Source organism: Ixodes scapularis, unplaced genomic scaffold (assembly GCF_016920785.2).
Source record: "Ixodes scapularis isolate PalLabHiFi unplaced genomic scaffold, ASM1692078v2 PGA_scaffold10__122_contigs__length_95168666, whole genome shotgun sequence".
NCBI classification, from domain to species: Eukaryota; Metazoa; Arthropoda; class Arachnida; order Ixodida; family Ixodidae; genus Ixodes; species Ixodes scapularis.
In genome coordinates, this window is record NW_024609836.1 from 78,142,940 (window position 1) to 78,168,107 (window position 25,168).

Genomic DNA, 25,168 nt, shown 5'->3' on the forward strand with positions numbered 1-25,168 from the left:
TGTAATGGAGAGGTCCCGGGTTCGATACCCGGACCAGGCGGATTTTTTCGGTCGCTCACCAGTCACCTAGCTGTGTTTGGAGTTTTGTGTTTGTCCTTTGTCTCTTTGTTTCCCTTCTCCAGGGATTATTTTCGTCGCGATTTAGGACGGAGTTCCTGCCTCCGGATTACAGCATGCGGATGAGGGACGAGCTGCGCGCGCGCACACAGCACCCGGAAGAGTCACTTATTCAGTTTGTAAGGGCTCTCCAGGGCCCGTACGATATCGCCGACGCCGCGGCACCGGACGCGGAGAAAGTACAACGCGCCATCCGCCAAAGCCACCCGCGTTTCCGTCCCCATCTCAGGGTATACGTACCTTCACGAATTTAGACGAGATGGCACGGGAGGCGATCACCATCCAGGCCGACATCCTCGCGGAACTAAGATACCGCCCTTCTCCACCGCAGAACATGACTCTGGAACCACCATTTGCGTGGTCTGGAAACGCACGTGTACATAGAGTCGAGAGAGAACAAGACGATTCCAATCAGGCGTCCGTCCCCCGAACCCCAGATCCTCGTGCATACGAATCACGAGCCCTAGATATCTCGTGCATACGAATCCCGGAGTTGCAGCGGTTATGAGGGCACGCATTCACAACGCTACAGCCCCTCCATTGGTCAAGACGAGTTCTTGTCCTCTTGACCGGTAACGCGGAGCTTGGGAGAGGCAAGAAAAAGCGGGACACCGCACGAAGCCGACGGGCGGGCCACGCCCCGTTGTTTTCGATGCGACCAGCCAGGACACATAAACCGGGACGGCAGCGAACGGCAGCGGCCACCTCAGACACAGGGAAACGGCTGCGGCCGGCGGTGGTAAGAAATTTCTACTGTCCGCCGGCCGCGCCGAAAACACAATCCACAAGATCGAGCCGCCGCAGCCGCCTCCGGGCCTCCCGCTTAGGTACGTAGCCGAACAACAACTGAAAAGGCGAGAAGCCTGTGCTCGAATTAACTGACGTGTTAACGGCAAAGGCAGCTTCGTGTAGCTTGGTGGGCCATGCCAAGGGTTCCAATGCGCTAAGCTTGCGCAGCACTGTGAGGAGTGTTCCGTCGCTCCGCTCTACAAGGCCATTACCTTCAAGCCGGTACGCTGAGGAGTAGTGGAGCTCCACGCTGTGTAGGCGCATGAAGCGCTTGAACTTCGCTGATTCAAAGGCTGAGCCGTGATCAGAAAGACCGTGATCCGGAGAAGATTGTACCCAGGAGAGTACTTGCTTCTGATTGTGAGGTCAGGCTGCTGGCCTGCGCTGGATATAACAAATCCGAGAGACTTAATATGTGGAAGACCAAAACGACACTTGTCTAACGAGGCCTTAAGTCCATTGTCCAGAAGCAATTGGAGGGCTTCACGAAGAAGTTGCGCAAAAGTGTCGAACGACTGAGCATAGATAATAATATCATCAAGATATACACGAATACCAGACCTGTCGTGGCGGGGCTTCAGATCTTGAAAGACTGTCTGCATGATACGTTGGATTGTGGATGGCGCATTTTTCAAACCAAACGGCATCCGAGTCCACATGTATGTGCCGTGGTGAGTGCTGAAAGCTGTCTTTTCATAGTCCTGGGGGCGGAGGCTGACTTGCCAGTATGCACTTTTCAAGCCCATGGTAGCGAAGTACGCGCATCCAGCGATGTCATGGATGATATCATCCACAAGAGGCAGGGGGTGCACCACTGTGATCGTGCGTTCATTGAGTGGTGCGTAGTTAACACACAAACGTTTCTTATATCTGCGAGACACTACGACCGCGGGAAAAGCCCATGGGCCAGATGCTGGAACAATAACACCTTGGTACACGAGTTTCTTTATCTGTTTTTCCAGGAACTGTCTGTCTTCGGGAGCATATCGGTATGGGTTACGGCTGTAGGGTAAGGCGTTTGGTAACAGGTCAATGCGATGATGCATGCCTGTAAAATAGCCTGTCATCCTCTTGACGGGTGAAGACTCCATTCTGCTGTGTCAAAACGTCGGCAATGACAATATTTTGACTGAAAGATAACTGATCTCCAAGGAGGGCTGGCGGAAGATCAGCGTGAATGACGTTAGCAACAGTACCGGCTATCTGGGCTGACAGCTCGGCATTGGGACTATTGAAAGGCAAACGTGGAGTTTCTTGGGCAAAGGCTTGCCCAGGTGGCTGCTCCGACGACTTCAGGGGCTCTCTCTGTAAGCAGTCTTGTGACGTGGTCTGCACTTGTGAATTAAGGCTCGATTGGTTGAGAATTACGGCATTGGACATCCGTGGTGCTAGTTTTTGTCCTACGATTGACAGACCTGTGGCCCTATCCTGGAGCCGGACGGGCTCCGGTGGCTCAAAGATCAGGCGCGTTTGTGCGTGTGTGTGTGTGCGTGTGTGTGTTTGCGTAACGAGACGACAACAGCCGGCATTGTTGACGGCATGCCAGAAAGATGTTTCAAAACTACATGCCCATTTTTGCAAGGTCCACTTTATGCAAGACTCCTGAGCATATTTTATATCCAGGAAACCAGACATTTACACAAAGCTGGTTTTGCCATACGGAAGCGCAGGAAGCCAGATTGGTGTATCTCATCACGACTGAAATGCTCGCTATCAATTTGAAACTGTTGATATCCTACTAGCCGTACAATTTTCAGCGATCACCGAACGTCTCACCCTTCTATAGAGCATCCACTATGAATATCGATTTATATTGTCACGGACAGCTTAAAATAAACATGGCGTAGAGAGTCCAGAGCAACTTGTCATTGCTCTGCGACCCTATGAGATACCGGAATTTCCCTAGAAGAAGGCTAAAGATGACGAGGCGAGAAGCATGAACAAAATAGGCTACGCTTTACGTTTTAGTTACCCTGTCGGTTACTATGGTCTTCGTGAATAATTTGGTTAAAAACTGGGTTAATATATCTAGCGGCACAAATATTTCAAATTGCTACATTATAATCTATTATATCAAATGTTATTCCATAAGCTCCAGAGACTGCACCTCTTTAGTTGGCATAAAGCGTCTATGGCAAGGAAGTGCGTTCTCACCCTGTGTATATCATACAACTGCCCCTGTTCTTCATGCCATTAATGGCTTTCAAATACGTTGTTTTTTGTAGTTTCTTGTTACAGGGCAACATAGTATTTATGAGGAAAACGACAAACTTATAACCAATCCTTCATTGTAAAAGGAGACAAATGTTATAAAGCCAACGCGATTTTTTCTTTTTCCGAGGGAAACCGCGTTGAGGAACCAGCTGTCTTCTTTCCATTCCACATATGCTCCTCAACGGATACAGTCACCCTTGAAGAAGCCGAGCTGCCCGCGTGTTAGAGACTCGTTGAAATTTTATTTTTAATCAAAAATTTACCCACTTAAACTAACTTCTTTCGAATATGTTTAATCTTCAAGTCAATATTTTTACCCAAATTAAACACACTTTCGCGCGCCGGTTCTTCTGTAAGGGAAGTGGAGGCTCCAGGCCCGAGTTTCTATGCCAGAACCGCTAGTAGATTAAAAGAAAGTTACCAGCTGCAAATTAAAAAAGCACAAATGAGGACGGACAGGATGAAGAACGATACCGAAACAGCGCTGAGTCCGCTTTCTTTATCTGGTCTTTCGTCTTTTGGGCAGCTTTAATTCTCATGCACGTCGAGCCAACCCGCACAAGCTTCAACTTTAGCAACTGCCACCATTGTATAAATTTAAGAACACAAAACGAATTAATGTCCGGCATTATTTATATGTAATCATTTAGGAGAAATTCCCAAGATGGAGATGATTTATGACATAATGTATGGATGTCTCATCATAAATTATGAGTTTAATCGAGCCCTTCAGGGCGAATGGTGTGCAGTTGAACAAAGCAGCCTGACGCAGGATTCTAGTTAGAGTTTACTTTTCCTTATTAATAAAGCGCACCAGTGCGTAAAGCGCAAACAAACAAACAAAAAAAAAAAGAACGGGCTTATTCAAGGTGGAAAAAAAGCATCTTTTCAAAGAGCTCTGACACTTAATTTTTTAATTTCCCTTATAATAAATAGTGTATAACCATTATATGCATAAATCTGCTCGTTTGACCGAACTAGATAAACGCCCTCCTCTTATCAACCTTGAAGGATTTCCTTAAACAACTGCGTCTCTGGATCTGAAAAAAAAAAAAAAAATCAGAATTACTATTTCCGCACACTTCTGTACGATACAAATCGAAAAAAAAATATAGCTGTAATCTTAATATAACATTGCCCCAAATTCTTTTTTTAATAAAATGGTATCCGGCTGTTGAACTGGTGTAAAGTATCAGCTTACGCCTTCTTCAAGATCGACAGAAATTATATTTATTTCTTAGTGTTTTTGTATTATATGTATTAAGAACTGACTTTTTTTGAACGCTGGAAAGTGGGAAAATAGAAAGGCAGGACAACACGAATCTCCACACAGTTAGAGTTTTGTTGTGCTGTCCTGTTTCCCCACTCTCCAGGGTTAAACAATATTACGTGAAATTGCTAGGCAATTAATTGTGTTACATACGTGAAACGTTCTAGCGTCCCAAACGTTTCGCGATACTCGGAGTTTCCAAACGCCAGACGCCTACCTTCACGGCGCTCTTCATCTTATTGTTTAAAGGGTACCATGTGTGCACTTGAGAGTTGTTCTTAAAATGAAACGATATACCACCTCTTATCGGGCTGATAAATCTGGCGACCTTTTAGAGTCTTCCGTAATCTCGAGCTCATGCTCATATAGCTTTTCTCTGACACAGTTCCAGTTGGATGTACCGCATATAACTAAAATATGCCACGCATTTAAGCAACGGCGATGACACTTACCGCATTCGAATTCACACTCGTCCTCAGATGGAAAGCAGTTCTGCGAAGAATGACAGCGCCCTTTCGTCATAATTGCTTCGCAGTGATTGGTTCGGGGATTAAAAGTCCAGTTTGGTATAACGTTTCCTCCTCTGCCACCTCCATAACCGCCATTGTACCGGGGTTCACATTTCGGTTCTGCTGTTGTCAAGAGCCCTGTAACATCAACCATATAAGAGATTAACTAGCCTTAATTATATATACGTAGACATAAAACAACACATTACTGAAACGAACCGTCATAAGCCCCGTCGTTCTTAACGTAATAGGAACTGACATGTTCAGAAACGCGGGGTGTGACGAGTTCCTATAGCATCCGATTATCGCTCCGCAACCATTGAGATTGCGGCATTCGGCGGATTATATGCCGAAGAACAAACTGTGAAGCAAAAAGCGTGAACATAATGGAACAGAAAGTCAGGCTGCAAACAAGCTAATGAAGGTTAGACCTAAAGCCAAACACAACACGAGCCCAGTCTGAGACTTTGTTTGCATGGGTGCGTGTCTGTGTTTCCGTGCGTGCGTGCGTGTGTGTGTGTGTGTGTGTGATTGTGTGTTATGTGTGCGTATGGTCTTTTGAGTTCTGGATTCTCAGGATTGTGATATTTATAACATAATATGCCACATTCGGCGTCTCTTGAGCTGTCTGATTCTGCGCCGAGAAACTGATGGAGGGGAAAGGGCGAGAGCGTGCGGGGACGTGAGATCGTCGAGCTCTGACTGGAATGATTAGTGGGTAGACGCAAAGCTAGCTGCCTTCATTTCTACTCATACTCTGAAGGCGTTGGATTGCCGAACGCTGGCGTCTTACGTTCTGAGTTCGCGTTCCAACATGTTCGAAAAATAAATATGCACAAAGGGAGCTAGCGTCACGTCTATCCCCTAATCCTTCCAATCAGACGTCGGCGTTCTGACGTCTTCACGCGCTCTCGTCACCTGTTCTATCTCAATTTCTCTGCGCATAGCTCTCCGACGCATCCGACGCATAGCCCTCCGCATGACGCGTTTTGGAGCACTGATACGTACGACGGAGCAAATATACCACGTGGTTTTTAACGAACTCGTGATTGGACCTGGCGGCCTCTAGCATTGGGCTTCAGTCCATCCAGGATGAGACGGAGTGTAGTAACTTTTTTTTTCAGTATCTTTTTCTTTTATAACATGTTTTTGGATTTGCTGGGGACGATTATGAATTCTGCGTCTGGCAGGTCTTCATTCCAAGCTTCAATGCTGCAAACTGGAGATTTTTTTTTTTTGGCAAAGCACGATGAAGTTATTTATTTTTAACTTACTAATGTCTTAAATTTCCATACATTTTTTGTCGTTAATTGAGTTTCAGAAAACATCCTTGTCACATTTTGTTGGATAAAAATCAAAGGCACCATTGTTGTTTTGGTCTCCTCTTTTGAGATATTTTGGGATAAACTTACTAGTTCTCTATCCCGATTATTGCAAGTTTAAAAAAGATCCAAAGGCAGTTCTGTACCCATTTACTTTTATACACATCCTGGGCTCTACACTCGCCAAACACAAAGTTGGAACCGAAAGTTTGCAGAGTGTTCCAATTGGGCGCCGGCGGCAAAAGCGCAGGATCATCATCATGATAGCCCAATCAGTGCGCTCCGTGAACTTCGGCCCTGACTTTGAGTTTGACGAGTTTAGGGCCCCTGGACTTTATAAGCTTAATAAAATCACTAGCGGCCCCACGTTTAATATTTTAGGAATTATAGTGAAGAAGTTAATGCTCCCAGTATTTAAAGTGTAGATGACTAAGTCTTTACAGAGTTAATGTAAAATGAAGTGTTGCATTCTGGGGAGGCACACAATTTAAAAGTCTAGCTCAATTGAAGAAAATGAAAACCAACAATTATACGGAATTAAAATTAGAAGAAGGAAAAAAAGTCATAAAGATAAAGTAAATATCTGAAAATATTTGGTAAACTTGGGATCAAATAGAATGAAAGCCGTTTACAACTCCCAGTGACGCCAAATTAGAGCGCAGCTCTTGAGGAGGAGGAGGAGGAGGGAGGAAGGGTACTCAGGGGAAGGTATATCCCTCCTCCCTCCTTCCTCACGTCCTCATCCTGTCTGCTACTCATCCCTCCGAGCGGCGTCGCTGTCGCCTCACGAGGGTTACGTGATTTCAAGGGGGTCATGTGACGTCACCGGGGTCACGCGACCTCAAGGGGGTCACATGACCCCTAGAGGTCACGTGATGATGACGCAATTAGTGACGTCACTGATGACGTCATCATCACTACTGGCGTCATCAGTGACAAGGACGATGACGATGCGAATGCCGGTGACGTCATCAGTGACGTCGCTGATGACGCCATCATCACTAGTGACCTCATCAGTGACAATGACGATGTGACGATGCCAATGACGTCATCAGTGACGATGACGATGCGGATGTCGATGGCGTGATCAGTAATGTCACTGATGACGTCTTGAACGACGGCGCTCAAGCCGGAAACGGGCGCCTAAGTGCTGGGCTCTAAAATGCATTGTCCTTTATAGAAGAAACATGCTACACGTATAGTTAAAGGGCGGGGACTCGGCAAATGGTGCAAAGAGAAAATTACTTTCTTACATTTTTAAAAACTTTTGCTTTTGCATAAAGTCTGTTGCAGGATAAAATCTGCGAAAGAGGCACCACCCCAAAAAGGGTGCGCTCCACTCAATGTCTTGATGCACATTTAAATCGGAGCTTTATTTTAATTTTATTTTTTGTGCCAATCATAACTCTAGATCACCAAATGAAAGGATCGTATGGCATCATTTATAATTTTCCTTTTCAATTAACCATGAACAAGTCAATTTGATTTCTGGCCATGCTCGTTTGCCATACCTTGCCTGTCTTTTGCCGCAGAGTCATATCTGAAGTATATAAATCTGGCGCACTTCAGCCGACATTTATTTGACTGTTGCGCATAATATATGTATAGTATAGGATAATTATGTGCAATTATCTAGATTGCAAAGTAATTTGAGCACACACCTTGAGTTATATTGTTTTATATGGGTCTTATGTTAAATTATGAGACCTCGGTAATACCGGTACATAAAAAAAATTCTCAATAAGGAATAATAAAATATTTGGTGCTGTACTATGCTTTTTTTTACATCTGAACCTTATGACGCTTTTGTGCCGAGGAGAGTATAGGGGTAGATCCTCATTCCAGTTCTAATGTTTTAACAAACTCTATTCATCTTCATGGCAATAAAAATGAATTAAACAACTTTTATTCAAAGTCAGCTTGTTCATTTAGTGGCAGAATGATTTTCCATAAATTATGTTGTAAATGTGATTGTGCGTGTCGGTAAACGTAAAAGGGCAGAAACTAAGTAAAAAAACGACCTTTGTCCTGACAAAGATATCTGTATGGCACTGAAATGGTACCACATTCAGTTAGAATGCTTGACGACATACATGGTTCAATTATAACATATGCTAATTAAGTCACAGGGTATTATGTCCTGAACTAGAAATGACCAGACGGATTAATATCATGCTGGTGAAACACATAGAAACGACAAAAAGACGAGGAAAAAGTAGATAGTAAACAAAACAAGTTACAAGAACGAACGAATCCTCATCGCTGCTTTGATTCAACATCAAATGTTACCAGAGTAATGGTTGACAAAAATTACAAAGCTATGCCTTTCATTCGACAGCCATTCCACATTAAAATTAATGCCCATCACAACCGAAACAGCGGGGATGAAAATAGCCATGGAAATCATCGTACCCACCCCAACACAGGTATTTGATTTCAAATAAACCCACCGAATAAATAAATGACAACAAATTAGGTTTTTGAACAGTAAGTGTCCATACGCTTCAGTATTAGGGTTATAAATTAAATATAAAAAAGAGAAAACAAGGGAAAACGAAAAATAAACAAATCAGGTTCCAAGAGCCTACTCGTCCAGCTCGCTACTTTGATTTAACATCAAATGTTACAAGAATAATGGCTCACAAAAAAAAAATTGCAAGGTTGTACCGATTCTTTGGCACCCATTCCAGTTCAAAATTAAGGCTCAGTACAACCGAAGCATCTGCGAAATGATACAAGATGTACTACGTACCTGTTGTGTGAATAGAAATAACGACGGCAATCAGCAGGAGCTTCATTGCTTCCATTGGCATTCTTTATGGAATGAAGTTTCTGCGCAAACTGCTTCGCATTTGAGCGAATTGGTGATTTCATACCTTCGTCACATAGCGTAAGAATCACGTGGGCAATTGTAACATTCTTCATTTCCGCCGTCATGACGGAAACTGTCAACTGTGATCATTGTTAAAACCCCTCGAGAAATAAATTAAAAGTAACAAAAAAACGGACAATAAAGCACACAATTGCCAAGTGCAGCTGCGTTTGTTCGGTCCACCTGTGTACGGCAAAAAAAAAAAGCTTGCCAAATAAATTAGATACACACACAGCGAAAAAGTACACCCCTGGACGTGTAAACCGTTGTCCCAGGGCGGACTCCCCAAATGGTGTTCGTTTTACACGCGAGGCTCGGTGTATTTCGTTTGCACCCGGGGTCTCGTGTAAAATGAACATCTTTGAACGTGTACTTCGTTCTGCGATCACACGTCTGGGGTGTTTTTTTTACAATGGCGGCCGTTTGACGCAAGACGGGTTCGACGAGCGAGGCCCAGCGCTTTACACGGCTTTTCGCCGCAGCGAAAGCGTAGTTTGCACGTGTTCGTTCGTAATCGTCCATACGTGCTGAACTACCGCAAGCATTCACCCCCAAGCGCCGACGCCGTATCCATTACGGCGATTACGCGACAGTGGGAGCGACCATCGACTGCATCCAGCAGCGTGCTTCCCCATCGAGCAGGTCTCGATCGCGTGGCGGTTCAGCCCATCGCCGAGGCCTCAAGCCGGTTGCATCGTCACCGACGCCGGGTAATTTCCACAGCAGTTATCTTTTCGCGACCACAGACATGAACTTTATTGAAAAAGCCCGTTTGCCGCGAGCGACGACGAATAGCTCCGACACCGACCCGACCCGACCCTACCCGACCGGCGTTACCGACGTCCCGCTCACCTCTTTACCGCGAGCAAAGTTGTACGCGACGTTTCGACGTATCCACTCATATCTCGTGTGTACGCAAATTTTGCGGCTTTCCGGGTACGAATCGGCTACCGAAACGGCCAGCGAACGAAGACGAACTGAACGCCGGCGCTATGCGCCATTTAAACACGCGGTTACTTTTCTACTAGACGGTAGCTATGTGGTGTGGTTCCTTACACATAAATGGACTACGTACAAACAAAGCTAAAATAAAATTGGGCGGCTGCTTGCGCCACCTAGTGAGTATGCGGAAAAATACAAAAAATGAAGGACATTTTAGCGTTTGTGGAAGTGACACGATCGAACACGGACGGCAGCATCAACACATATATCACAGCACATACCACAAGATCAACATACAAGCACCTACATACACAAACAACGAACAGAGGCACTAACAACCCGACACTCCTACTCAATTATAATAGAAACCCGCTCGGTATATATAGCGGACTTTTTGTTTCAGACGAAGGTCCGGTGACACCCCCCGTATTTTATATGAACGTAACGATATTACACAATTATTACTTATATAGTACGGCGACATAAATATAATTTGGGAAGGTACACATTTCTCTTAGTCTAGATTATAGCTAAAAGACACCCTATATTTTAAAAAAAATGTTTCGAGCTAGCCAAATGTAGCAAAATCTGGTTTCGTTTTCGGAAGTTCGAGCGCTCAAGGCTGTAATGCGCTAGCGAAGTATGTGCTTGCTTCTGTCAAACTATAATCCATTGTATGACGCTCTCAAAGCTGCTGGCTGCAGCCCCCGTCTTGGTTTAGGGTTTGATTTACACGCGCTCCCGTGGAAATGAAATTATCCGTGCTTGAGTCGATATTATTGACAGCGTGAAGTATAAACCGAATGTAAACGATTTTGCGAGTGACGAGAACAGCGACGGCGACCCGCTTCGCTGACGCTCGGTCACTCGCGCGACGACGCAAGCCGCATGAAAGCGGAACGGTGTTTTCTAGAAATCCAAAAACCGAGTGACGCGACGAGCGATAGTAAGAAATCTTCGTAATACGTCGCTGACTCGTCGCTGTCGCCGTCGCTCGCTAAATCGCTTTATGCAGTTCAGCCTAGTGCCGACCTGCATTACCCGCTGAGCCCAAGCAAGCGATAAGGATATTCAAATATGTCACAACAGTGGCGTGCATTCGCTAAGAAAACATATATCTCAAATTCCTGCAGTTTGACGTCGGGATCCGTTACTTGTTCTGCTGTCACCTTGGCGAAACGGTCACTAAAGAGAAACTAGTCAGTTTGTTTTATCAGAAATTATAAAAACCTTATCTAGCCACTGTTATGCACAAAAGCACTCTGGAATTTCATATAAATAGTTTAGAATAAACTGAACACAATCGGTAACTTAATTTTCCAAGCATAATAATAAAAAAAAAATCTTAGAAAACAATGTATTTTTAAGGTGTTTCAAATAAAAAAAAACTGAAAAAGGAGCCTTATTTCAGCTGCACTATCACGTAAATACTTTGGGAAAAAAATATCTATTGAGAAGTAGGTTTTGCAATCTCTAATTTGCTTCTTTCAACTTTCCAGTTACTTTATGCGTACTTGCAGATTGTATCCTGACAAATCTAGACAAAATTGTATAAAAAGTAACAGTCTATATAAAATTTATAGCTTAATTAAATTCACATTTGTTTGATAATGTTCAATCTTAAATGAGTTTTAAATTTCACATCTATTATTACAAATGATTGAATTACATGCTGCTTGATGCATGCTGTGCCGCCCCCCCCCCTTTTTAAATATATATATCCTGTATATTTGCTGGTTAGTTGTTGTAAACCTCTTAATGTCGTGTTATTTGTTTGTTGTTGTAGGTGTGTGAATGCATATGTTGTACCCCACTCCTACTTGGGCCTTCAATGGCCAGTAATATCCTCTAAATAAAATTAAAAAAACAAGTGAGCAGTAAAAATCTGGAAGACAAAAGTAAACACAGAGCCGTGCAAAAAGGCATTCAGTATATGAAACAGATACAGATATGGGCCTCTGGCGGTCCATCGGTTCAGCCTCCACACCGCCTAAAGACGGCAGTGTTGCAATATTACGAACCAGCGCACAGGCAGACAGTTACCAAAAATCCAAACACAAAAAACTCACATCAGCGCTGTGCGAGTGTATATTTTTGTGTATTTGGATTTTGAGTAACTGGTCTACCTGTGCGCTGGTTCGTAATTATATGCCGTACCAACTCGCCCAATCTGCCGTATTAATAGTGTTGCAAAATACTTAGATCAACTATAATGCTAATGACTGCAGTGTATAAAAGCAAGCTACTCGTCGGAACGAGCTTGACGGTACGAGAATAAAGAGAATGTTTTCACAGTTAAACTCAGAGTCTGTTGCACCGTCTCTTCCGTCCTCAAGATTGAAAGTGCTACAGATTGGTGACCTGGACATGATGATTGACTCCGAGCACCTGCTATCCAGGGGAATGTTCTTCGTGGCCAAGGGCACGGCAATGGCTCTGCCTTTTCGGACGAAAATGCAGTAGGCACATATTCAACTTTCTCAGCCTCCACATCTGCAGCGCCTCCGCAACCACCTCTGCTCTGTCGCATCTGGCACCGGCATCTCCCAGCAATGGGCTGCGACCACCTTGTTTGCCCCACCGGCTTGGCAAGTGAATATTCATCGACATCTTCACACTGTTCACAAGGCATGTTGCTAACCGACCAGGGTCTCCTCATCGTTGCCATGTCAGGCATTCGCTCTCAGTTCGGTTCCTCATCTTAGGGGATGTTGCATCGGCCCCGCAGTCGGCCGGCATCCCCCTTTCAGTCCGAGGCTGTACACTCCAAACTGATCGAGCCAGACTGAAAGCACGACAGGGTCGATTTCCCCCGTCTGCTGCCTCATTTCCTGACCTCGGCATCAACTACCATGCACGGCTTCCAAACGCTGTCTTTCCTGCTCTCTAATATGTCATCCTGCTTGCGGTACATGTCAACAGCAACGACACCTCTCTGGAGCCGCAATCACTTCAACAAAATCGTGCCATTCCTCACAGTGCAGAGCTGAGGGCGATAGCTCTGCGGCAGTCTATCGGTTCAGCCTTGGCATCGCCAAAGATGACAGTGCTACTCACACTCGTCACCACGAGCTCAACGACATGAGAATAAACAGAATGTTTTTATTGCTCGGAGTCGGTCGCAGCATCTTTTCCGTCCACAACATTGTATACTCTATAGGTAGTAAGCAAGAGACACACTTCAGATGAAAAGAACAAATGCTCAGATCACACATGCCGCGGGTGTCCAAAATTATCCATCATGTTGAATATTGTTTTGGTTTTTTTAATTCTAACAGAAGACAAACATCATTATCGCACAATCAAAATGAATACTTACGAAACACCTAAGTCGCAGTGTAAGTGCTCATCGGTGAGCTGCGGCTGTGGCATATATGTATTTATTTAAAAGTGCACCGATGATAAAACCTTCAGGTTTGGCAACAATACCGAGATTACAACGGTTGTTGTCCATTATAAAATACAAAAGAAATAAAAAATACCGGAAACAATGCAAGGTACAAATCTGCACAACAGGCTTCCGAATTCAACTACTTCGTCGTACTGGAGTTTGTTACAGTAATAACAGCTTTGGATGGGCTGTGAGGACAGCATTCACACTGAACTGGGTGCCTTGGTGACTATCACCAGTGTTGAGGAGTTGCCACTCCAGAGTTGGAACGATTCCGCACTTCCACAACCCTGGAATCGAATGCAAATAAAATGGTGGCAGCACTGGAATGGAATGGGAATGAAATTAGAAGTTACATTTTGCCCAGAATAGAGTAGGAATGGAATAGGCTTTGTTCTAATGCGAGCTGCTTAGATGCCATCAAAGGGGCTTTCGAAACGGCATTATTGCACTTAGGTAACTGACGGTTTGGTTATCTGACTGCTTATGTTCCTTCGAGGATGAAAGTGGCAACCCCAGTGAAGCAACCCAAACTGTAGAGTTGTAGGCTGACAAGGGCAATTTACTCGATCATAATCCAGGGTAAGGGTTTTGTACCTCAGCGTTCCAAAAACTACCCGTGCCCAGCACTTTTCAATCTGTGTTGTCACGTGACACGACCCACCGGAGTAACTCGGATCTATTTGGGTAAGATTTGGAACACACCCAAAGTGTCGTTCCTGGTGCTGCGAGATGCAACCATAAGGCTGTTGGGACCATGTGTGATTACAGCACCAGTTGCAGGCCACCAGGCAGGGACAATGTCACACCGCCCGCACTTCGTTAATACACGTGACTCCTCACTTATTATGTATCTCAAAAAAGTGGAGGACATATATACGGTTCTTTTGTGGAAAAGATGGGCGACTTAGTTTTCCTCTCTGTTACGAGGCTTTTACACCTGGTGGTGCGATCAATATCTGCAGTACCCCATACCAATTGCCACTAGTGCTATGTGCGACCAAAGCTCAACTTAATAAAATCAATGATTGCAGGTAGGGTTTTGAATTTTGCAGTTGTCTACGCATTTCACAACGCCAGCTTTACGCCGACGTTATTTTCCGGTAACTTAGTACTAGCTGTCAAGTGCCATTTTCACAATTGGGAGGGATTGAGAGGAATGGAATGCAGCAGTTCAGCCATTCCAGGAGTGGGAATGGGCCCAGTTTTTCCTTTCCAGGAGTTCAAAGGAATGGAATTAGTATTAGAAAATTCCAATTCTCTGCAATGGAGTTGGGTGGAATGGGGAATCTTTTGTTTGTTTGCACGCCGCCTAGAATGTTTGAGATGACTCGAGAATCTTGTTTGTTCGAGCTCGGAACCCTCTAGATACCTACGGGCTTACAAAAAGAGCTTCGCATGGCTGCTCGAGTCAGTCGTCCTTTTGTCGCTGTCAAAGTATGTGCGGTCTTTGTTACTTTATGTTTCTCGGCACAAGTTCGCTGCATTTAACATTGATCTGAAGTTTTATTAATCAAGTTTGTTTTTGTTCATGACATATTGGTGGATGTGCAGGGTAACGCAGTCTATGCCCATAAAGAGTACCATCTGTGAACACGATAGCTCTGAAGACGACGATCGTGAAGGCGATGTCGTTGAAATCATCCGAGGACGACTCCAACTCTGACACCAACGACGACCTCAACATGGCCTCGGAAGCGACCCGGACAATGAACTTGACAAAGCCCCTGGCTACCACACTTAGACGAAAACATCATGACGACTTCTACGCTGATGATGAAACGGACGACAACTCCAAAGACCAAACCCGGCTACAATGTCAACAACCAACCTGACAACGGCCTCGATGACAAACAGTCTTCAACCGTGGTGACGAGACTGATGACGACACTGATGATGACCCAGGCGAAGACTCAAACAATTTCATGGAAGACGATCCCGACTACGGCTTTGACAGTTATCCAAGGACAATCCGGACGATGACTTTAAAGGGCAACTCCGGCCAAAACTCGAAATTAAAGAAATTACTGGTATCGCTGTAGTGACACAAAATACGACCCCAGCCAAAATATTACGTCCGTGGGATGCCGCATTCTCAACTAATGCCGATAATAAAAATGTGACCCGCCGCGAGCCGCTGCACCTTAGCGGTCGGCTAGCGGGTTGCCGATCACTAAAGCAACATTGGGCCGTGACGTCAGTATCGTTCTTTTTTTCCTCCAAGCGTTACGCGGAGTGCACTTCTTTGAGCCGCTACCACCGCTACTTGGACTTGTGATTGTCATGTTTAGCCATTGCTTTTATCTGTAGCCCGTGTAGCTTCGGTATAGCCTTTTGTTTATTTGCTTGTGAGGACTCAAAGACTGGTTTTAGCGAGCAACTCGTAGCGCCCAAGACTGCCCAACTGTTCCTCGAAGGATGCCGAGTAGAACTTGTAGTGCTGTGGGCTGCTCAAACAACCCGCTGCACAACCCGGAGGTGCTTTTTCACAAGTTTCTAACGTACCAGAAATTGAAGAAGGTGTGGGTAAACGCTGTTCGACAAGTGGACTTTGGCTTTTACGCGCCCAAGGAAAAAAGAATGCAAAAACAGACATGTACAGCCCTAACGCAGCAGCCCGTGCCGGAAAGCCTCAAAGCTTCGTGTCTGTTACTGACCCGCAGCGCGAAAGCGAGAGGGCCCCCAGTACTGTACTTCACTGGCAGCGCGTCGTAGAGCAACGCTGCTCCATCCACGGAGCCCCGATGACAATTTAGGCCTAGCGACAGAGTACGGAAGACTGCCCACACGGCGACAGCCGCTGAGTACGGTACTGAACGAGTTCACTCGTTTTCCAGTCGCTACCTTTTGGGTATACTAGCGACAAGTACGGCATGGCACACGCACGGCGGCAGCGGCCGCCGAGTACGGCACTGTACGAGTTTACGGGTTTTCCAGTCACTAGCTTTTGGGTATACGCACTAACTCTTCCTACATGAGCTGGATAACTACCACATATACAGAATTAATATAAAATCAGCTTACCTCCTACCTTTAGACGGCTAGCGCAACAGAAGTAGCTGCTGATCAACCTGCGTACTCGTTGAACGAGAACGATCCTGACGTCACGTTCACAAAGCGGCTGATTTCTAGTGCTGCCAGGGCCTCGAGCGGCTAGTTTCGGTTTTGTTGGCCGTGCTCCAAACAAAACTTTGAGGCGTCCATATCTTTAAAACTACTCACAATAACGAGGAAAAAATTACACCTTGCAATTCAGGGACGCTGACTGCACTAAAAACAGTCATAATCCCAAAATTGAAAGTATGGTCCGGAGTTGCCCTTTAACGACAACCACGACTACAAACTTGACGGCGACCTTGATGATGAACCCGATGACAATACCTACGGCAAGTGTGGTATCTGTCACGAAGACGAACAGGACGACGACGCCTGGTATGTCACTCAACGAACGGAGGAAGTTTGCCAGTTTGGTCGCATTTTGATGCAAGCCACAACTTCCTGATGATGACTGCTACAATCTTTGTCACCACGACGCCCAGTTTCAGCCTGGCTACCCACTGTGAATCTAAACACCAATTCATCGTCGCAGCAAGGAACTGTTAAAGTGGTGCTTCGACCTCAAGGTTATTCGCTACATGAGACCTAAGTTGTAAGTCGTTGGCCAATGGCACATCAACATTGTCACGCTGCCCTCTGCGACCCGTAGGCGATTCACGTCTTCCGACTCAACTGAACTAGGTATGCTCGGTAGTACTGTGAAAATCTGCTATTTACGAGACTCTGTATTTTGACCTAGTCTTGTTTAAGCTGTTAATTTAATTTTGTGTTGCATAAAGACGATGAGTCTTTCACAAGAGGGGAGTAATGCCACGTGCAAATAGCCGAGTCAGCAGCGTGATCGACTCACATGCCGCTGACCCCGCCAGCGCATGTCCTTCTTTCTTTTGTTTGCGTGACTGGAATGATGAGACGACTCTAAATTTTTTTTGTCCGAGCTCAGAAACTTCTAGATACCCACGCGCTTACAAAAGTACCTTCGCTTGGCTGCTTGAGGCAGTTGTCCTTTCGACACCACCAAAAGTCTTTGTTAATTTATGTTTCTCAGCACAAGTTCGACGCATTACACACTGATTTTAAGTTTAGTAAAGAAGTATGTTTTTATTCGTGACAATATCTAGATGAATTTTGATAATTCAATCTTCTGATATTTCAAACTAAAGTGTGTGGCTTCCAGGGCCCGTTTGCTCAAGTGCTAACCGTGGCTAAAGTTAACCGCAGTACCTAGGAGAGGGATTTTGAAATCACGTGACTGGCTCGGCAGGAGTGCAGGGAAACATGGCGGTGCCCCGGTGAGTGAGCGCCGCTCGCTTTGAAACTAATATGTCGTTGTAGCTGCAATATTGGGCGCGTTAGTCAGCAATGAATGGTGCCAGAGGCTTTCGCTTTGCCTTACCTCATTTAAATCGCAAAGCATGAGCATATGACCTCGCCGCATTTTTTAGATAGTCTTTCGATTCTGGCCATTCCTAAGCCTAAATGAACGCGATAAATGTTAGCATGGCAATGTCTTTGGAAAGTGGATTGCCTTGACTCAATCGGCCGGGTATTAATAGCACACAAAAGCAGACAGCGTCCCAATAGACCATATTAGACCTTTCTCTAAATTTCCCAAGCACCGAGGTGCATGCTACAAGTGTAGTTACACGCGTTGCACGTGCTGGCGTCTGAAGTAGTAACTGTTCTAAAGCATAAAGTCTAAAACAAATTTTGTCGTGCACGTGCGTTGGTCAAATATTTATTATGATTATTTACTTCGAATCTTTTATAAGAGGAAGGCCAGTGCGCGCGGACCGCAGAATTATACTTCCAGCGTTCTTCTCGATGCTTGGGTAATTTAGAAAAAGGTCTATAGGGATGCTGTTTGCTTTTGTGTGCAATCAATACCCGACCGATAGAGTCAAGACAATCCGCTTTCCAAAGATGTTGCTAAGCCGACAGTTACCACATTCATTTAGGCTTAGGAATGGCCAGAGTCGAAAGACTATCTAAAAAATGCGGCAAGAGCCTTGCTCATGCTTTGTGATGAAGTGAGGTAAGGCAAAGCGAAAGCCTCCTGCACCATTCGTTGCTGACTAACGCGCCCGGTATTGCAGCTACAACGACATGTTAGTTCCAAAGCGTGCGGCGCTCACTCACCGGGGCACCGCCACGCTTCCCCGCATCCCTACCGAGCCAGTCACGTGATTTGAAAATCCCTCTCCTAGGTGCTGCGGCTAACTTCAGCCGCGGTTAGCGCTTCGAGCAAACGGGCCCTGGAGTTTGAAATAATGAGAGTCGACTGTAAAACACCATTTTTGCTACCCCAAGTAGCAATTTATTTTAGTGTAATTTCTGGAATCTTTTATTCAGACCGAACACTTCTTTTTCAATAAGCTTGTCGGCATAAAATTTAGACTATCTTTTATAGCCTAAACGTAGCAAGCGTTCAAAACAAATACAACCTAGTGCATCAGATACACAGAAAACACAATATTAGCAAATGCTACTTTTATTGAACACATCTGGAGTTTCTGTTGGATACATACAGCGCTGTGAAGAAGTACACCATTCTTATATGAAAATAAGCTTCCCACCAGTGAAATTTCTCAAGTTGGACAGCCTTGTTGTAAGTCAGGCACGTTAAAGAGAACCCTGCCCAAGTTTTCATAGACACTCTTACAAAGTTGTTTCATCCGTACAATAGCGACTTCAAGGTATATGTGTAGAAACTTCCCAAAGTGCAAACATTATGTGAAGAAACTGCATTTCAAAGTTGACGTCCTCGCAACCCCCCCTATCGGTAGCTGCTCTACCGGCAACAATGAAAAGAACTATAGAAAGACCGCTGAGGCCACATAACGTAAGACATGGTGTCCAAGATTCGCCATGGACAGCATTGTTGGTAGTTGGACTTGTTTGTGCTCACTCTTTTAACCAGTCTGTCGATTGACAGCTATTTAGAGTGCATGATAGGAACTATTTGTGCTGTAGACATAAAAACATATACATGTTGCCCCCCCCCCCCCCCCCCTTTGAATCTGGCAGGCGAGACCACTCGAAAATGTTTGAGAGTAGCTGTGTAGAACTGACATGTTCTAACATTCTGATGACACAATTATTCATATTAAAAGGTATGCTTAACCGAAATTCGAAGCTTGCAAAACAACACTGGGGCGGTAGGCGGGACGCTGCAAAACCCCCAAAACATCACACATAGAGTATTATTTCTAACGGATGGCCGTATTTTTGGAAACATGTGGGATTCAACAAGGCCGACGAGACATGTGATGTCGCGATTCTCATTCCCTCTCCTCTAGGCTTCATCCCCTTAAGCAGGTGAACCGAAGCGGGAATGAGAGAAGCGAGGCCGCTTCCCCTCATTCTAAAGTGTACCAGAAGTATGATGTCACATTTCTTGTTTGATTGTGCCCTTTCCTTTCCAAGAATACGGCCATCCGTTTGAGATATTAATGTATGAGGAATGTTTCGGAGTTTGTAGAGCTCCCATTCAAAGCTTCCGCGGCCTTATTTTATGAAATCCAAATTTTGGTCCAGCATCCTTTTAAACAAGCTTTTTCAAATATTAGCATAATGAACATACAATTGGACAACTTGCTAACTCACAACAGCATCCTCCCGATGATGCCGTACAAAGGTTCTGTCACACGCACCAACCGAGGGGATTGCTGCAAGTCCATCCACCCTCAACTTTTAGTCACGTTTGAGACTGATGAACTGCTGTATGAGGCCCGTCCAGCCACTGCGTACACAAAGAGAAACACGGGAAATAACACTCAGTGACGAGCAAAGTCTCTGGGCGGAAAGCCCTCCATGACAAATGAGCACTGTTGCACACTTAAAATTTTTACACCCTTATTCGTGTAAATGGCTCGTCCTCTGGCTAACGCCTTTATTCGTGTAAGGGTGTTAGCCGCCGGAGGTGGTGAAAATCGTGTTAACTGCTAACACCCTAAAAACAATATGGCGGCCAGTATGCGACAGGCGATACGAGCCTGGCGAGCCGTACGCGGCTTCTCGCCGGAGCAAGAGCATACGGCTCGCACGCTCGTTTGGTGTCATCTGTAGGCGCAAAACACTTTCCAAACATCTCTATGTCCAAGCGCCAACACCGCAAATAATACGAGTAAGGCCGAAACCGCTGGAGACTGAACAGCCGAGACTGTCGCCGAAGTCTCGCTCGGCCTGCTCAATGCCGGTCGCATTTTCATCGCATCAGAAGCGCTTATAAAGAAGGGATAGCTTTACAAAACACTGACAGGCTGGCTTTATTGAACAAAACGCCCACTTGCCGTGGAGAAGTTGACAACGAATCGCTCCGACACCCTCTGTCGACAGCGGCTAGGAGGTATCGCACTCGCGCTCCGTGTGGCTCTCGATTAACTATTGCCTGTGCTCACCTCTGTTACGTGCGTTATCCACTCATGAACGTTTGTGCGTGAACAGCGGCATTCAGCACCTAGAACACGCGCTGGGGAAGCCGCCTAACCTCCTTTTGTTGCAATCAGGCAGCATAACACGGCGACACAGCTGCCAGCGGAACCGAACAACTCGGAGCGATAAACACGACGGATGGACTAATGGCATCCAGCCCTCTAATAGTTATAGATCACCAACCGCCACACTTTTCAAATTGGGCGGCGACAACCCCCATCTAGCGACGAAAAACAAAAGTGATAAACATTTGAAAAAAAAAACGGCAGTTTTTCTGCTGCCCACCGCGCGGTTACATTCGCTCACGACAACGACATACACACAACACTGTACATACACACGAGCATACAAGCACTGATCAATTGCACAACACACAACAAATAGTACATACAACCTACTAATACAAACCAACAACTGCCCCGAGCGGTATATATGCCCTCCTATTTCGCGCATCGGTTAGCCCAGTGACCACGCTAGTCTTAATCAAGATATGAAAAGATTACGCCAATTTTATTTTTCAATAATATTTTTTCTGCATTTGTCTTAGGTAGGTACACATATCCCTTAATAACTTCTTACAGCATAATGTATTATAATGATACGCGCCTAACTTCTAGTAACTCAACGTGAGTGACGAGAAAAAAAAATCGTGTGAATTCTGTCTGGCAACCACACTCGCGGCGTGGTTGCTATGGCGACGCTGTCGGTACGCGTGGTACGCGCGCCGGCAGCCGTCCAGCTGGTTCGGCCGTTCGGCTGGTTCGGCTACGGCCGAGTGCGCGAGTCCACGGTTTACGCCGCGAACGCAATCGAGAAAACAAAGCGTCGACTACTGAAGCTGTACGTAATCGAGTTTCCGCCCGTTCGCTGCCGAATTCTTCGTAGTCTTCTTCCGCCCGTTCGAAAGGGAACAGCCTACCAGTACGATTACCGCCGTGGCTTCAGTGGCTTCATCTTCGGAGGGAACTGTCAACTGAATTAGTTCCAAAACGCGGGTGCATCAGGCAGCGCAACGTGGCGCGGTCCACGCACAAAGTCGGTAAGTAAACAAAACACTCAATGCCGTTCCATTTTTTTTTTTTTTTTTTTTTTTTTTTTTTTTTTTTACGGGGGCGCGCGGTGTTTTTGGATGGCTCAAGGTATGGGAAAGCAACCGGAAAAATCGGCGCCTGATCGACCATGGGGTGAAAATTTCAAGGCGTATCGTACGCAAACGACAGCGTTTGCCAGCGGAAGACTCGGTCGTCCGTGGCGAACGCATTTTTAGTATTTTTAAGGATGTTCTAGCTGCAAAAGAAAGGAGCGCCTTAAAATTTCACAAGGTAAAATACACTGCTGAGGAAACGACGCCCCTTTGCGTGCAGGCGCCGATTTTTCCGGCAGAGTTTAGCGCGCTGTGAAATGCAGTGTGCATTTAGGGAGAGTTTTGGCATAATATAATGTTGCTCATTGGAAATAAAAAAAAGAAATGCTGGCATCATATGTTTACACACTCTTAGTCATTTTTGGAATCTTAAGTACCCTTTTTGTGGCAGGTATTGGACGCCAGCACATTTTACGTAGGAACGAAGAGTGGAGTCCGGCCAATTCCCTTTCACATTAACATCAAATGAGTGCTGTGAAAGCAAAGAAGAAAGTGAGGGTGAAACAGTTCCTGCAGTAGTAAGTGCCAGAAACAAGAAAAGTGCCCCGAAGTGGAAAATATACTCCCTTGAAAAGGATCCAAAAGAAATAGAGGTTATCAGGTATACCGCCGAGCGTCACAGACCTGGACACTCCATTTCAGTCTTTTAAATGCCCATGCCCTGATGAGCTGTTGACAGCGATATTTGAGGGGACCATCCTGTATTGAACTCAATGCCACCATGAACACCATTTTCGGGTTCTGGTCACACCTCCACGCAGGATGTCCTGCTTCAGATCAAGGAGGATATCCTTGACAGAATCTCCTGTACGACAACGCGGGCGGTCCTGGCCCTGGATATAAAGGGCGCCTTTGACAACGTCAGTCACACGCTGGTGTTCGAGAACTTGGCCTCAACTGGGTGCGGGCCCCGGATGTATGATTATGTGCGGGACTTCCTGAGCAACTGGATGGCCACCATCGGAATCGAGTCCATCCGCACGAGCACCATCCCGATACCGAGCAAGGGCAACCGGCAAGGCTCGGTCCTGTCACCCACCTTGTTACCTGGCGATGTGCAAGCCGCCTCCTCTACTGGAACGGATTCCCCGGATGAAGCATACACTCTATGCCACTCTATGTGGACGACCTGACGATTTGGGCTACGTCGGGATCGGACAGCGGGAGGCAAGACTTCCTCGAAGAAGTCATTGAGACGGTGCAGAACTACCTCGAGGCCGGCAACCTCCAGCGCGCCCCCGATAAGTCTCAGCTGTTGCTCCTCCGCGCGGGCAAGCCAATTCCCGAAGAAGAAGGCGGACATCCGCCTCACGTTAAAGGATGGTACCCCCGTGCCGGTGGTGAAGCGGGTTCGGATTCTGGGGCCTTCACCTCCAGCGGGACGGCGGAGCCAAGTACACGGTCGACCGACTCGTCAAGAAACCACGCAAGTCATGCGCATGGTGAGAAGGATAACGAGTCACAGACACGGGCTCGAGGAGTCGGACCTGATCCGGCTGACCCAACCACTCGTCGTGAGCCACATCGCCTGCGCGAATCCGTATCTCAACCTGACCTGCTGTCGAGAGGTAAGGGCAAGATGGACGTGATTATTCGCAAGGGGTACTAGCTGGCACTGGGGGTGCCGCCGTACGCGTCGAACGCCAAGCTCCGGCTGCTAAGTGTAAACAACACCTTCCAGGAACTCATCAACATGCACCTAGCCAGTCAGTGGGAGCACCTGGCCCTCACACTGAGTGGGCGGCATGCCCCGAGCTAGCTCGGCATCCCCATCCCCGCATCGCAATGCGAGGCTATCCAGCTGTTGCTGGCCCTTTGGGACAAGATCCAGGTGGCACCAATCCCGTGAAAGCTGAACCCATCTTTGCATCCAGGTCGCTGGATGGCTCCCGGTCCCTTGATTCCGCTTGGTCCCGTCGTGTAGCATAGGGCCCCTGGTAGCAATCGGTTGCTAGCCCAGCATTTAAGCATACTCCAGCCTTTTTGTATGTAAAGCAAAACAATTACTGCAACTGAATGCTTCTTACCTGACAATAATCGTAGTTTGCACTGCTCAATGCCCTTCTGTTTTATCTAAAATACCGCAACTAAGTACTCCGAGTACTGGTCGGAGCACTGCGGTGCAGGTGAAGTTTCTACTTCACCTGTTGCCCTTCTGTTTTATCTAAAGTACCGCAACTAAGTACTCCGAGTACCGGTCGGAGCTCTGCGGTGCCAGGTGAAGTTTCTGCTTATAAAAAAGTGTCTGCCCAAAAGCTTGCTTCGGTACCACGAGCTGCAACAGGAAGCCTGATGCAGAGGCTTTAAGAGCAAGCTCCATGCTTTGAATGTTGCTAAGCATGCGCGCTTGTGCAGTGCAACTGTCGTTCAGGACAACGTGCTCATTCTTGGCATTTCAGTTTCACTTGCACTTAAAGGGATGTTGAACCGAAATCTGGATTCCATAAAACACGGCGGCAAAAGCGTGTAACAAGATGCTACAAACACCAAAACATCACTCATACAGCGATATTTCGAATGGATGACCTTATTTTTAAAAATAGGAGGCGCATTTGACAGATTTGTTTGTCTTGTTTCTCCGAGAAGGAAAGGGAACGACCTCGCGTCTTCTCCACCTCGCCGCCTTGAGGGGGGGAAGCAGAGAGAGGAGAAAACGAGATATGTTGACGTCACGCGCCTCATCGGCCTCGTTCAATCTCAACCTCTTTCTCCAAAAACACGGCCGTCCATTCGAGATATCGCCTTGTGACTACGAGTAGTGTTTTAGGGATTGTAGCGTCCCGCCTACGGCTTCTGCATCGTTTTCTGAAATCCAAATTTCGGTTCACCAGCCCTTTAAAGGGAAACGGAGTGTGGCAGCGATTGGATGATTTCTTGTGTCAGCCGGAGTTGCCTACCATTACCACTGTAGGGCAGCAAAGGCTACAGGCATGCAAGAGCGGCTTTGAGAAGCGCTTTCGCAGAACAAGAGCTTGTGATAGAGCGTGTACTAGCTCGCACTTGTCGCCTTCGACCGCGCTGTCACCTTGGCAAGCCTTCGGCAACACCTTCAGAATGCCCGCATTCTTCAAGAAAGCCACAATGTTATGAATATACCACAACAATGC

At 46.2% G+C, this 25,168-nt stretch overlaps 1 protein-coding gene across 1 annotated transcript; it reads right to left on the minus strand.

Annotated features, from left to right (window-relative positions):
• Positions 1 to 4,041: 4,041 nt before the first annotated feature.
• LOC120848472 lies at positions 4,042 to 9,019 on the minus strand. Its single transcript, XM_040215499.2, has 3 exons — positions 8,974 to 9,019; positions 4,843 to 5,037; positions 4,042 to 4,160 (listed from the first exon to the last, which is right to left on the minus strand). Exons 1-3 carry the CDS (start codon positions 9,017 to 9,019, stop codon positions 4,120 to 4,122), a joined length of 282 nt encoding a protein of 93 aa, XP_040071433.2. The 3' UTR covers positions 4,042 to 4,119.
• Between the last annotated feature and the right edge of the window lie 16,149 nt (positions 9,020 to 25,168).

Coding starts and splice junctions, on each gene's coding strand:
- LOC120848472 (XM_040215499.2), bottom strand. CDS start 9,019: ATGAAGCTCCTGCTGATTGCCGTCGTTATTTCTATTCACACAACAG. Junction 5,038..8,973: donor TATTTCTATTCACACAACAG/GTACGTAGTACA, acceptor TTGATGTTACAG/GGCTCTTGACAACAGCAGAA. Junction 4,161..4,842: donor CGAGTGTGAATTCGAATGCG/GTAAGTGTCATC, acceptor TTTTTTTTTCAG/ATCCAGAGACGCAGTTGTTT.